General features: G+C 34.9%; 1 protein-coding gene and 1 non-coding gene across 3 annotated transcripts in view; both read left to right on the plus strand.

Moving 5' to 3' along the window:
* Positions 1–14,487, plus strand: part of wake (wide awake) — a 172,453-nt gene that overhangs the window by 98,912 nt on the left and 59,054 nt on the right. For both annotated transcript variants that reach the window (XM_053751475.1, XM_053751477.1), the window contains exons 5-6: positions 378–515; positions 10,722–10,906. In XM_053751475.1, the coding sequence (XP_053607450.1) occupies positions 378–515; positions 10,722–10,906 (323 nt within the window). The remainder of the gene's footprint in view (positions 1–377; positions 516–10,721; positions 10,907–14,487) is intronic.
* On the plus strand, positions 11,583–11,745 carry LOC128673980 (U1 spliceosomal RNA). Its single transcript, XR_008405133.1, has one exon. It is a non-coding gene; the product is annotated as a U1 spliceosomal RNA (small nuclear RNA).

The raw sequence follows: 14,487 nt of genomic DNA on the forward strand, positions 1-14,487 counted from the left end.
ACTCAAACATCATAAAAAACTCAAATTATATAACGATTTTTATTGAGAAGCATAAACGCAATATAAGATAGCTGTCGAACAAACATTGCCCCTTTTTTGCGACCAAATAAGGATAGTTGACATCTGAAATAAATGAATTTTATTTATTTATTTTTATTATCTAATTGTGTCATCATTTCAATAATAAAACAAAAAAATATCCATTCAAATAAAACTGTAAGTAAACGAGAAACAGATGGCTCTGTTTCTCATTTCCTTTATACAGTTTTAGTCTATATCCTTAACGGGGTAGCACGTTAAGGATATCCTTAACGTGCTACCCCGTTAATACGTATATATATACGTATTATGTCAAGCTAAAAAAAAAATTGTTGCAGAATACCAACGCCACGTGGTTCTGTGTCAAGCACGGGCAGTTCGACGGGGTCGCGGCTGACTCGGCTGCTGACCCAAGGGGTTCGCGGCACCCCAGATGATGTTGCTATAGATGCACCCCGCCGACTCAGCTGGGAGCGGTATGTACTATCTTCAAGTTATTTGCCTAAAATTGTTTTGACTTCTATTAGTCACATAATTATTTTTCTTTAATATCTCCTATGTACAGACACAGCTCACTTACAGTTTTATTATATGTATAGATAAGTGGGTATTTTCATATATATATAATCAAATAAAATTTAGACTCCAGTATAAACAGTAAAGATAGGACAGATAGTATATACAGAACTATTAGAACATAATATACTTATGAAATTTAATGTTACTCGTGGCATTTATATAGAAAAACCTATTCATTTTATTGCCCTAATACTCACCATATATCCAGACTGGCCTTCACGTGAAGACGGAAAATAAAATCCCCACTCTTTGCAACGGCTATTTCAGAACTAACCAATCCACTCGCTTTGTAGCTATTACGCCATTTGCATTAAACCAATGTGGATGTAGTTTCAAATGCAATTTAGCCGGGATTTTAAAGGAAACCTTGATAATCTCAGATAAAACGATCTGCCTAAACTCAGGTCCTGCGAGATTTAGTTGAGTAAGTTTCTGTGTTGGTCTCTCCAATGGGGACTGAATTAGGGTAGCTTGGATTACGATATTTTTAGGATGACTTTAGGCATGGGTTGTGTTTGCTTTTCTATCCTTATTTCCTTATAGATTATCGTTCATTGCCTGGAAAAATATGAAACACTTTAAAGCTAGTCTAAACATTTTAAAGCTACGCTATTTTGAAATGGCGCATAAGATATCGCTCAGTTGCGTACAACATTCAATTCCACTTTGTTATAAGTTTTCAAAAATGTCATTTTCGACACTAGCTTTTATCGTCGTCATAGAGATCGTGTGTTATTCAACGCGTGACAAAATAAACATGTATAATCATGGATTTAGTAAGTACTTCGTACAACCGGAGTACCCACTAATTCCATGTGTATATATATATATATATACTATTGTATACCGTCCAGGAGGTCCTTCGTCGGGATCGATCCTGGGTGCACCATTAGGTTCCATAGTAGAAGTAGAATGTGGAGAGCCTAATAGATAAACACTACATAGAAACTATAATATGGCTTTAAGATAAATTGGTTATTAATCAAATATCCACTTCCATGCATCATACACTTCTTGAAGAGAAAGAAAATAGAATAGAAGTTAAATAAGTTTTTTTCAAAAATGATTGACATTTTTCACACAAGCTTTTATTATTGTCTTGATCTTAACATTTCATTCAATGTGGGACAAAAAATAATCATGTTCGTTCAGTAAACCGTTGAATAGCTCACATCTGAAGCCCCTCCTGGATGCACCATCAGGTCATGTTTATCATAATAATGCAAAACTAAACGGGTACAAAATTTCAGCACAATCAGTTGAAGATATACCATAGTTACATTGCAGGTTAAATAAACGCTTGTAAAAAATGGCATGCACTGTGCATGACAACTTTTAAACTGTAATAAAAATTTAAATACCTACTTACGAAATGAGAAACACGACACGGGAGAGATTAACCGACTTAAAATAAAAAATCGTAACATTGTCGTAGCCACCGTAGCACTTCTACGAGCGGCGTAGCGACGAAAATTAATGAGTTTCATTCGTAGACGTCGGCCCCACTCTTGAGATCTCTTTGTTGTGGCAACACCGAGGTGAATTTATTATATATACGCTGGACTGGACGCTGGGCAATCTAGGAGATTAACACAATTTTTTATTTTTTACTTTTCTAAATTACTAAGCGAAAGTTGTGTGTGACATGTAATTTCCAACACAATGTATTTATTGTTTTATAGAATTAATGAATTGATTATGAGGGATTTTTGCTCCATCGTCGTCTTCGCTCTTGTCGGTGGAATTCCTTCAGTTGTTCTCTTTTCATAGTTAATTGCTTCACTTGTTGATACACGACGCTTAGCGGTAAATATATATTCGAATTTTCAGAGTTGAACGTCGGATAAATCAAGACGTATTTCATACTTCTATTGATTAATTCGGTATTCTGTGGTTTCTGCCCACACAATCTCCATAAAAACTTAGGTAGGTCGTCGGTGTGAAATGTCTGTATAGAGATGTTCTAGATGTTTTATCGCCTATTCAGTGCTAAGCGCCACTTAACTGACCTTTTGTATGACCCGTCGTTTCAAAGACATGTTACGTGAATGACATCTTTAAACTATTTTTATTTCAATGTATAGTAAAATTTATGTGTAAGTTTTCTATTTTTAAAATCACTTATATAAAATCTCAAGGTCTGTACACGTTAGAAATAGGTCCCCATGCAAACCTCAAATTTGCCCTAATCTATAAGCATAAAAATTTAAGCCATAGTATAATATAGTATTCTGTATTATGGCATCATGACTTTTTAAGCATTTTTCGGTTTACATATAAATATTTAAAGCTTAACTAACCTAACCTAAAAGTTAATTATGCCACATTTACCTATATGGTAAAAATCAGTTGTGCCTTACCCCTATTACGCCTAAACTGGTATTTCCTAATCCTAATCTTATAAATGTGTAATTAAGTTAGTTTGTTACCTCTTCACGCTTTGTCTACTCGAACAATCTTCTTGAAATTTTGCATACACATAGTTTGTAGTACCTACGGAGAAGGGCATACTTTTTGTCCCGACATTCCCACAGGAGCGTGGCCCCGGGGCGCAGCTAGTCTACAATAAGCTAGCCTACAAAATATGTAATTCCTCGTAAAAATTTTTTTGTGTATTGTAAATCTGTGGTGTCATCCTTCTCTATTCTGTTTTTTTCTCATACACATAAAAATATATCGATATACGACCACTGATGTTTTAATATCATTTCAAATTTGAAATGATTGTATTGCAATTGTTCAGACACTAATAAAGATGGAGCTCACAGATTTCTCCTAGAACTAGCAAATATTGTTCCAGCTGACAAAAGATATCTCATTATGAGTCAGATGTTTACCGAGAACCGGATGATCGTCCGGCACCGGACGCCCGGGTATCCGCTGTCGCTGCCGGATAATTGAATCGTGGAAGTGGAGATTGCGATATTTTTTATCCGTAAGATTTATGTTTTATTATTTTGTCGAAAAGTATATAGTAAAGACTCGTTACCTATCGCTATAAAGTTTAAATCAAAAACTAAATGTAAATAATTTAACAACCAATAATAAGATTTGCAACTTTTTTAACTATATCGAAGAACTTATCCGTACCTTAGCCTCTATTTCAACGAACAAACCTGTCATCAATCAATTCCTATACCTAATTATAAATAAATATCTAGGTGGTACTCAATCGAATTTTATGAATCAGTGATAGATTTAATTTTAGCCTTTTCAAACGTGTACATTCTTTGCGTTGTGTGCTTTTTAAAATTTTTCTTTGAGTTGACGCAATCAATGTCTTTATTTATCTTGATTTAAATAAATCCAAGATCCAATTTGTTCTATAACAGAGATAAATCAAACCTACGTTATGTAATTTTTCGATTTACAAAAATCTTCAGCAAAATCATTTCAACCCTTGCCAAATAACAAGTAATAGAAATATGATGCTCACAGCCGCGCTGAGTTTGATGGAGAGCGACACCACTTCAAATTACGCGCTCCAGTGAAAATCACATGCCTCGTGTTATAAAAGACCTTTAGTTTTACACATCTGCCTATAATATATGTAGCAGAAACATAACCTCTCTTATTTATAAAAAAGTTATATAATTTTAAGCTAAAGTAAGTTTTGTCACGTGTACTTTACAAAATTTAACATTAACGGAACAAGATAAAAATGTTTTTCTCTCATCTTTCCATGGACACGAAGGTTTTATTTATCATGTCTCTAGAGTTTCTTCATCATTCAGTTTCCGCTCATATATAAAAAAAAACAGAATTTTTATTGTATGTCGACAACGATTCAAAATATTTTTCTACATTGATCCAATTCTATGGTTTTCTTTCTAACCATCGAACTTAAAAAAGTGACTATTGTAAATCCCAAATTAAAATTCTGAAATTACTTTTCCTAGAAATTCATAGAAATATATTTCGGAACCACAAAAGAACATCCAAAGTTGAGATATAGAAATATGAAGCCTTGTTCTGGTTAGATTGAGAGCAGCGTTCCAAATCACGCGCTTCGCTGCCCCCGCGTGCATTGAAAATTACACACCGCATGTTGGGCATAGGGTTGTCAGTTGTTAAATTTTATTTTCACAATATTATTTTAAGAAATTTAAAATAATACAAACGATTCAAAATATTGTGTAATGATGCTAATGGTATGTGGTGTGGCCTGTGTGGTCACAACAAATTGAAGTGGTCAAAACTTCAAGTAAAGTTACAGGCTCTTATCTGGCTGGAATATAATCAGCGTTTCTTGGACTTTTATTATTCATGCGAAAAGAAAAGTAGCATGTACTCAACATCCTGCCTTATTCTCGGATTTATATTATTTTTTTCCACTTTGTCATCAAGGAGACACTAATCACATCCCATTTCCAAAAAACCGACCCTGAAGACTATTTAGAGTTATTTTATGCTGTATAAGAGTTATTATATGCATATTTTTTCGTTGCTTTCGGGAAATTATATTATTGGACTGAATAAGAGATAAGTAGATTCGATTATTACGAATACTTTCTCGTTTAGTACACTTTCTGATCTAATTCCGAATAGCAATCGTGTATATAATTTCTTGGCGACCAACCCTATTCGTGCGACATTACAGATTCAGAACAGGAAAACTCAAAACAGTATCAAGTATTATGTTCAGATTGAATTTGATTTGGTGTTCGTCAACTTCACGGCTCGCTGGGCGGTGTGACGTCATATTGCACGGGCATCCTGTGGAAATACGACAGAATACATTTTGAATGAAATTTACAGAATATTTCGTTATACATAAAAATTGCTATAGCTTTAGGTACAAGTTTTTTCAAATTCATTTTTGGTCCAGACTTTGAGCTTAGACGTTGAAAGGAGTTTTAAACATTATATCTCTTGTTCTAAATATTATTTATTTAATTTATTGATCTAAATAAAATTAACTGTACTTAAATAATTGTAGGTTATAGATTGATACCTATACTAAATGAACACTGACTTCGCTTTAAGTTTGCTTATCTCAAGGGCGAATATACATTGTCTAATTAATTACGTAACACCCTACACTAATCTTGTTAGATACATAATGTTGGCAGAAACCGCGAATTTATATTAGCGGTTTTAAAAATCTCATTGAAATATATTTTTTTGTTTCAGCCCAATTAAGTTTACAATGGCAAATAAAGACGCCGAATTAAATGCGATTTATGGGAAAAGAGTGACTGTAGTGTGAATTATTAAAATGCTTTGAATTTACACAGATAAAAAAATGAAATGATATTAAGTTTCCTTACTGGCAATTTTTCTTCTAATGCCTGCCCCACCGCTGGCGAGAACAAGGAATTGAACTATTGAAAATAGAGAATTTTATTTATCCTCAAGTATTGGAAAACATGTGGACAATTTTCTTTCTAGATATTATATAGTTATCAAAACAAAGTGATTTTACATATAATCAATCCTTAAAACGTACGATTAATTTTCTATCATAATCTTTTTTTTATTATTATTTATATTTAGTCGGTTCGCCTGAAGGGATTTTAATGTGTGGTTAAGACTACTACTATGAATTATCGCAATTTATCTAGAGCATACGTATATTTTTTCAGTTTTCTGACCTTGTCATCTACCCTAATTACTAACGAATTTTTCGATTAATAGATCTAACAACTAAATCCACTATCAAAATCGTTACTGCTATAATTCAAGAACAAATAAAGCATCAACATGCTTTCAATTCCCCAGAACTAATAACTCAGATAATGCCCTCACTGACTTCTGGCATTCATCAAGGGAACAAAAAGGTTCGTTTAGGGTCTAAGAGCAACAAACCACTGCAAAAATTACGCTTCTGGGAAGCTATTAAGATAGAAAGAAAATATGTTTATTCGTCAAAAAAATTACCTTACAATTAACCATCCGACTTAAATTTTTTGTCGAAAACGCGACCAGCTCACTATGTTGCTGTCAGAAGCCGTAGCGCTGATTTTCAGCTGCCACCTGGGGTATAGGAGATATAGTGGCTTGTGAACAAAGGTATCGTGTGGTGATCACCACGAATTGAATTGAATATCTATGTTATATTACGACATACCCACGCAAGTCTTTTTCTGAAAAATATCGCCAGTCAGTGTTATTTTTCATAAAAACACTTTAAATATATGTATTTGTCTCACTATCATTAATTACCAGATTATAAAAAAGGTATAGAATATTATGATTCTGAATGCATCATATTTTGCTAATTGTACGCAGAATAAAATATCTACTATTATTATGAAGTAGGGTAACAATGACACATTAGTCTAAAATAGTATCATTTTTCTGGCATTTCGTCTCGAAAAGAAGAAGTAGAATTATGACCTAAACTTAACTTGTTGTTATATGTAGTAATTATTATAAATCGAACTAGCTCCATGACTAGCGAGCCTGCGAGCCGCCACAGTTGTTTAGAGAAATAGCGTACGTTTCGCAGGTTAAAGTTAACGTCAAAGTTGACTGGTGCAACGCACCCTTTATAGACATTTATTCGGATCACGTACGTTCCATCTAAAATACTCGTAGTGAAAGGCTCAACTGGCTATTACAAATTGACATATGAAACAAGAAGCGGGATTTTTATCTGAAACGTACAAATAAATGATAGCTCAGTGGGCAGATAGCTTTAGAAGTATATAATCTTAAATTTTTATGTTGCTCTGTTTGTGTGAAGGTTGAGTAGCGTAAGTAGTATGTAAGAGTAAGTAGTAATAAAGTTTACATTCACTCTTTCCTACGATTATTACTGTCAGAAGAAGAGGGTATAAAAGAAACCACAAATAGTATTTTTTGTAAAGGTAATGCAAATACATTTTTTTGATGTTGATTGTTTTGATTGACGACCTTGGTGGCGCAGTGGTAAAGTGCTTGCCCCTAAACTGAGAGGTCCCGGGTTCGATCCCCGGTCGGATCACGATGAAAAATGGTATTTTTCCGATTGGCCCGGGTCTGTATACCTATGAATTTGTTATAAAATATAGTATCGTTGAGTTAGTATCCCATACACACAAGTCTCGAACTTACTTTGGGGCTAGCTCAATCTGTGTAATTTGTCCTGATATAGATTTGTTTTAAACTTGATTCCGAAACGATCGTAGCATTGAGAAATTACACTATAAATCTAAATCCGCCAATCCGCAATGGGCTCGCGTGGTGGGACATGGTCCATACTTATACCTCCATGAAGGTCTGTGCCCCAGAAGTGTAATGATGACAAATATAATCAAAAATTTGACGTGATAAAGTGTCAATTTACACTTTTTCCTCGGAATTTGTGTGTTCCTGACATCCGTGGTCCGGTAATCTAGTTTAATGGGGAACATTTAGTTAATGCGGTCCGGATATTAGTTACCGGCTTATCTCAACAGGTCCATTGGGGACTCAGGCCTAGGTCAAATTGAATTACAGGCATAATTAAGATAAAAGATTTATAGTATTGTTCTGCGAGAAAGCGAATGTCGAATTCTATCTACAACCTTTTTACACCACTAATACTTTGTATACAAATTGATGTGGAAGTCTATGGGAGACGTCTCTAGTCTATATATTTATAGCAATGTACTTAAATAGATAAATTGACGTGACGTGTGTAACTTGTCAAATCAGTATTGCTTATATGGCATAGTATGGAGATATTCAAATTTAGGTAATGCTCTATGACGCAAGCGAAGTTTGAATAACTACATTGTATTCCATACAAGCGATACCGTTTTTACAAGTCACATCACGTCACGTCACATAAGTATAGATTTACCTTAACAGTAAAATAATGAAGTATAAAAAATAATGTTGTTATAGTATTAAAAATATATATATATAGTTATAGTATAAATCTGAAATAGATGATATACATATTAATCACGTCGAAAATTTAAATAAAATCTATTACGTATTAGTTTATATAGCCAACATGTCCACCACCAAATGTCCGTCTGTCTGTCCACTTCCATTACAGTCTCCTTGTGTGGAACGACATAATGAGATACAACTGTCATGTCCTCATTGTTCTCCGATGAGGCCCCTCGTCTGGCCATCAGCACAATAACGACGACATCTGGTCGACGGCTCCTGATGAATTAAAAATGGCGGCGGCTCGCTTGGACCGTGTTTTCTATGTTTGTAACTTTTTCTATATCGACTTTAGTGTTTATTAATGAAATTCATGGTTATAAAGCTTATCCATACTAATCTAATATTATAAATGCGAAAGTCCGTTGTTTGTTCCGCTTGCACGACTAAACCGCTAGTCCGATTTTGATGAAATTTGGTAAACGTGTAGTTAAAGATCCCGTTCAAATATAGGCTACATTTTTTTAAAATCAACCCCCATATGTCTATAAAAAAAATTTGTATGAAAATCATGTCATTGCAGAGAAATTAACGTGGGCTAAAGCTAATTTCAGATATTTTACGTCGGACAGACGAATCTTTAAAATTCATGAGTTGTTTTTTTTATCTTGAAACCGGATTTGACACCGTCACAGCCCCGATTGCAACCGAAGACAGAGGGAGAGAAGATGTATTTAATGTCTGTGTGTGTTTGTTTGATGATCATTTCATGAATCAGTACAAGTAAGAGCCATGCCACATTGCACAGTCGCGCCCAGAGACGACTCGGTAGAGTCGTCGCAACGGGGCGCGACTGCGCGTTGCATGGAATTAATAGGTACTCCGGAGTACCTACTAATTCCATGGTACAGTCAACAGCACATCAAGTTACCCAGCATATACCGTGATGTACCCCTATGTCGCGATAATAGTGGCGAGTTTGTAATGAATTTGTAGGTAGGTAGGTTGAAGTGCTGTTGACTGTACATTGTAGCTCCGCTGTTTTCTTTAGGGTTTCACACTGACATGCGTTGACGTACGTCGATACTTCATACAACATTAACGTAGTTCAGTGTTGATCCGTCGACGTGATCGACGATTTCATGAGAGACTGAACTTTGTTTTATTTTTATTAGTTATCGCCATTAAAAGTCCTAATAAAAAAAAATCCTCTAATACCGCATAAAAACAAAGTTTGGCATTCCTCGGATTTGCTGGTGACTTAAGAAGTTTTTCACTTCGATTAAAATGCTAATGCGACGGTCGACACCGCGACGCCGACAATATAATTAAGGAGCGCACAGAATTGACTGCAAAAATAAATAGGGTAACCATAAAGTCGAAGTCAAATAAGTTACTTTTTTCCATATGTCAAAAACAAAAAATATATAGGGCTTGTATTTGACTGTGGGCACAAGTGACATCACAAATTTTGGAGTCAAAAAGGGTTTAAATACCATACCTTTACTATAAATAAAATTGATCAATTAAAGTGACATTTGATTATCGTGTTTCATTATGTACAGGCATTTGTGCATTTTATTTAACACCCAGGCAAATATCCTAATGATATCATAGCTTGTGCGTGTAGTGTAAAGACATAATTTATGAAAATAAATGTATTTAAATTATTAAGTACATTTATTTTAGTTTAGACTGCACTTATGTGAGAATTTTATATTTATCAACAACATTATAATAAAACCATATTTTATTATTTGGTTTGATTTTGATAAACATGTAGGTTTTTTCTGTTTTAGACTGACAAAATAAAAAACTAATTGAAAAAAACCTATCATCGGATCACTTAAGTAATGTATTGTTTTCTTGCATTTATATCGTAAGTGAAATACCGTGAGTTGCATTAGTTCAGTTAACCCAACTACTAAGTACTACTAATAGAGGCATTACTCATCTGTACTATTTTTATTCTATTTCGGCGCGACTCTCGGCGCCTAGTGAGGACGTAATATCAACTAATACTTTGTAGTCTTACAGCTGATTGCACATTAAATACCGGTGTAGAACCATCCGAGAACCTCATTAAGCTTATAAAGCGTGGGTGCGTTTCTAAAAATGTATACGAATAAATTGTATTTTTAAAATTTTTTATGCCTCATGACTATGAATATGTCTTTCAAATAACGAAATATTTTTTCCAACATATAGCTACTTATTCCTGAGATAAACTTTTTCAAATAGACTCCAACATTTTTCAGTACCTATCTATTTTTTGTTATCATTGCATTTTTCTTTTCTAGACGCGATTCTGCCGGCCAGTTACCGCGGTCAGCCAGCATCGACTCCATGGTGGAAGCAGCCATATGCGCCAGGCACTCCGAACCCTGCCAGTCCACCACCCTCCAACTACCCAGAGCTGATCGGGCCTTCAGCCTCGCGTCTCCAGTGGTCGGCAGGAGAGCCAAGTCACAGAGAGGCCAGGCTGGTAAGTGAGCTACTAGACTATGTGGCATAATATTATTTAATCTTTATTTATTTTACTTAGAGGAAGGCCGATTGAATACAGCATTCCTGCTTCAAAATACCTTACAGTATATGGAGACTGCAACATTATCCCGTCAGTGAAAACGTATCCGATTTTTTAATTACAATTAAATTTTAAATTAGTGTTTTGCTACAGTCTTTCTAAATAATGCTGCGTATTTGGATGTAGAAATTTTGGAAACCATTCATTACCAAAGGACATTAGAACTTATTGTTATATTATGAATTGCTAATTTGTTTTAGCAAAAAGAAAAAAAAAAATTTTTTGTTAAAAGTCAAAGCCATGGAATTAGTAGGAACTCCGTACAACGTAACTACTGATTCCATGGTTAAAGCATTTATTCAAAAACTAGACCTTCATAGGCATTTGTTGGTGTCAAATTTTAAATTATATGTCTTAAAAAACCTACAAATTACATGCATTTCGGAACGACCACTGATGCGGAAATGTCCAAATAAAATCATATTCCCACTTTATTCCAAACATAATAGTCAATTTTCAAAAGCACGCTGTTAACTTATTTCGCCACCGCTAGATGTCACTACTCAGCAAAGTAAAAGTCGCTATGGTTTCGTTTCCGCGCAGAATGACCTTCCCGAGCCGAGTCCAACAGAGCATACTTACCTGGCATAGGGGATACCGTGATCAAGAAGGCGGTTCCCCCAGGGCGAGGCCTTTCCATTGCACTGCGGATGGGTTGACCCCTGCGATTATCCCTAATGTGGATAACTCGGATGCGTAATTTTTGGTAGTGGGGACTGCGTACGCGCCGTCCCCTCTCATAAACTTATATTTATTATATAATAAATAGTTCATCATTGTATTGGTTTGTTCCCACCCATTTTCACGAAGGGGTTTATGAAGATACTAGCTTTACTCACGTGAAATTTGATTCCAAAAATTTTGATACTTGCAAGAATAATATTTATTTATAAGTATGCATTATTGAAATCATTTGCCGATTTTTCCTTTTCCTATTCCCTTGAGCCGTGAAAGATTCCACATAAAAAATGAACGCAAAAGTGTATCGTAGAAAATCGAAATACATTGATTGATGGGTATTGGCAAGTATTGGCCGAACCGAAGCGGACTCGTCGACAGATTGCAAAAACGAACAAAAATCTTTTACCATCAAACGCGTGCAATACGCGCCTTTATCGAGGTTTTCCATTTTAACGTCGGGTTTTCTTGTTAGATTTTGTTCCTCTTGCGATTGCGATACGTAAATGTTACTACGTAAAAATATGAAGACTGAAAATGACAGGAAAACCAGGAATAGCTGGTTCTAAAATGCATGAAGAAACCACACTTATATAAAATATCTACATAAATAATACATATTTTATGACCTCTATAATATTGTAGTCAAGTATATAGTAGTCAAAATTATTGATTACAGTGCAGGGGACCCTATTACTCACATTACATAATATAAAAATAAGTCTGTTTGTATGAACGAAATAAACTCAAATACTATCGGACGCATTTTTGTATGATTTTCACCAATAGATAGTGTGATTTCTGGGGAGAGTTTAAGCGTGTTATTATGGTTTAACTTTTACCCGAGTGAAGCCGGGTCGATCGCTAGTACTAGTACAAATATCTAAGGTCGAACTTGTACTTCCTGAACGATAGAATTGTTTTGTGCTTGGCGGGTACTAACTTAGTCACAACTTTGGCCAGTCTTGTTCAAGTTCATAGTTCGATTAGATGTAATTAGAATTCGGCTCGTATTTGATATAAATTGACTGAAGAGTGTTGAATATGATTAAACTGAATACCCCACATAAGTAAAGGCTTTATAATAATAACACATAGTCTATTGTTCTGTTAAAGATTTTTATAATTCGAATTTACACTACCTACTCAATATAAAAATATATCTTCAAGTTGACCGTTATTATATGTTTTGTCTCGTTCTGTCAGTGACAAATTGTGTAAAGAGCGATAGTGACAAAACATATTTAAAGTATGCTGTCTTTTTTATGAATAACAAGAGATAGACATATAGCTTTTATTTTTCAATAGCGCATTTAAATATATTTCCATATTCATAAAAGAACTGCAACAAGCTAAAAACAAGAGCTACCACAGACAAAAAGTAAAAAAATATAAGCTCGAATCCACTGTCTTTGAAATGATAATAAGGCCACAGTGGGCGGGACTTGCTTTGCATCCGTACAAAGTTGCGTTTTTACTGTATTTTTGTATACATTTCAACGGTTGGACTAATTTAAATACTTTAAACTGTTTTCTGTAAAAATAAACCATCATAGCGAAGCGGTGGTGGTGTAGTGACCGACTGACCGACGACTGTGTGCTTAAAAGTTTGCGCAAAACATATCGTTCTTTCATTACAATTTGCATGCCAATCTTGCTCAAATGGTAATTTGGGCTTAAAGCAAGATGTTATCAAGAATGATATATCCATATCATCCTTGACAATACGGTGCCCGTGGTCTGACTACTAAGGAGAAGAAAATGTAGGAAAGCGGACACTGGGCTCCGACGCTCTGCGGCTGAGGAAGAACTGGGGAAACGCTCAGGTGAAAGAGAGAGGTAATTAGGTGCCACAGCTAGAAATTCAAGCTATTAAGAATTGCACAAATATCATAACGTCAGCGGCGCATTTGGTTAAAATATGGAATTATTCAGACTCCATTTAATATTCGCACCCTAATGGAAGACGGGAGTTACCGCTGAAATTTATCTATAACGTGCACAACTAGTATATAAGTTTTAGTGATAATTCAAAGCTCTCTCTAGCTCATGTTCGCGTGTTAGGTTACATTCATAGCTGTGACGCCACAAAGCCCAAGACTAGCGTTAAATACTATTAAATTTAGAAGATTTTGCTATGACTTTACAACCGGCCGCCCGTCAACTCTCTTTGGGAATGATATTGTTGCCTATCAGCTGTTAAGGCTTTGTGTTCCTTATTTTCCTCGTATGTCATCCACGGTAAGATTGGAAGTCGGCAGTAAATTTAGGGTGAGTTGCACCAGTCAAATTTGATGATGACTTTAACCTGCGCGCCGCTAACGTTTAGACAAAATGGCGTACTTTGCCTTTTACAATGCAAGTAACCGTTAACGTCAAAGTACATTGAGTAAATAATCTTGAATTTGAATATTATTTGTGTCTTATACTAATGAGGCCGAAAACATTGTCTTTCCCTCCGAGCAACTGAATCAACTAACACTTTACTTTATTTACACACCAATTCATTTTGTCCAATATTCCTACCATAATGCATACAAACATTTCTGCTCTCAATAATAATCAGGCGTCATACATACTATCCTGGTTATAGACACACAATTGAATCAAGTAGACATATTATTTAAATTTTCACAGAATGAGTTTTTTTATTATATTTTTATGTGTGTAGATTAGTATTATGAAATTGTATATGTTGTGGCTAAACCCCGAAGTCCGTCTAGCCAGTGTAATGAAAGCTCTGGCCGATGATAAACACGATACACCCCTAGGTGTAACCATATAAGATCAGCTGCTCCTAT

Source organism: Plodia interpunctella, chromosome 11 (assembly GCF_027563975.2).
Source record: "Plodia interpunctella isolate USDA-ARS_2022_Savannah chromosome 11, ilPloInte3.2, whole genome shotgun sequence".
Taxonomy (NCBI): domain Eukaryota; kingdom Metazoa; phylum Arthropoda; class Insecta; order Lepidoptera; family Pyralidae; genus Plodia; species Plodia interpunctella.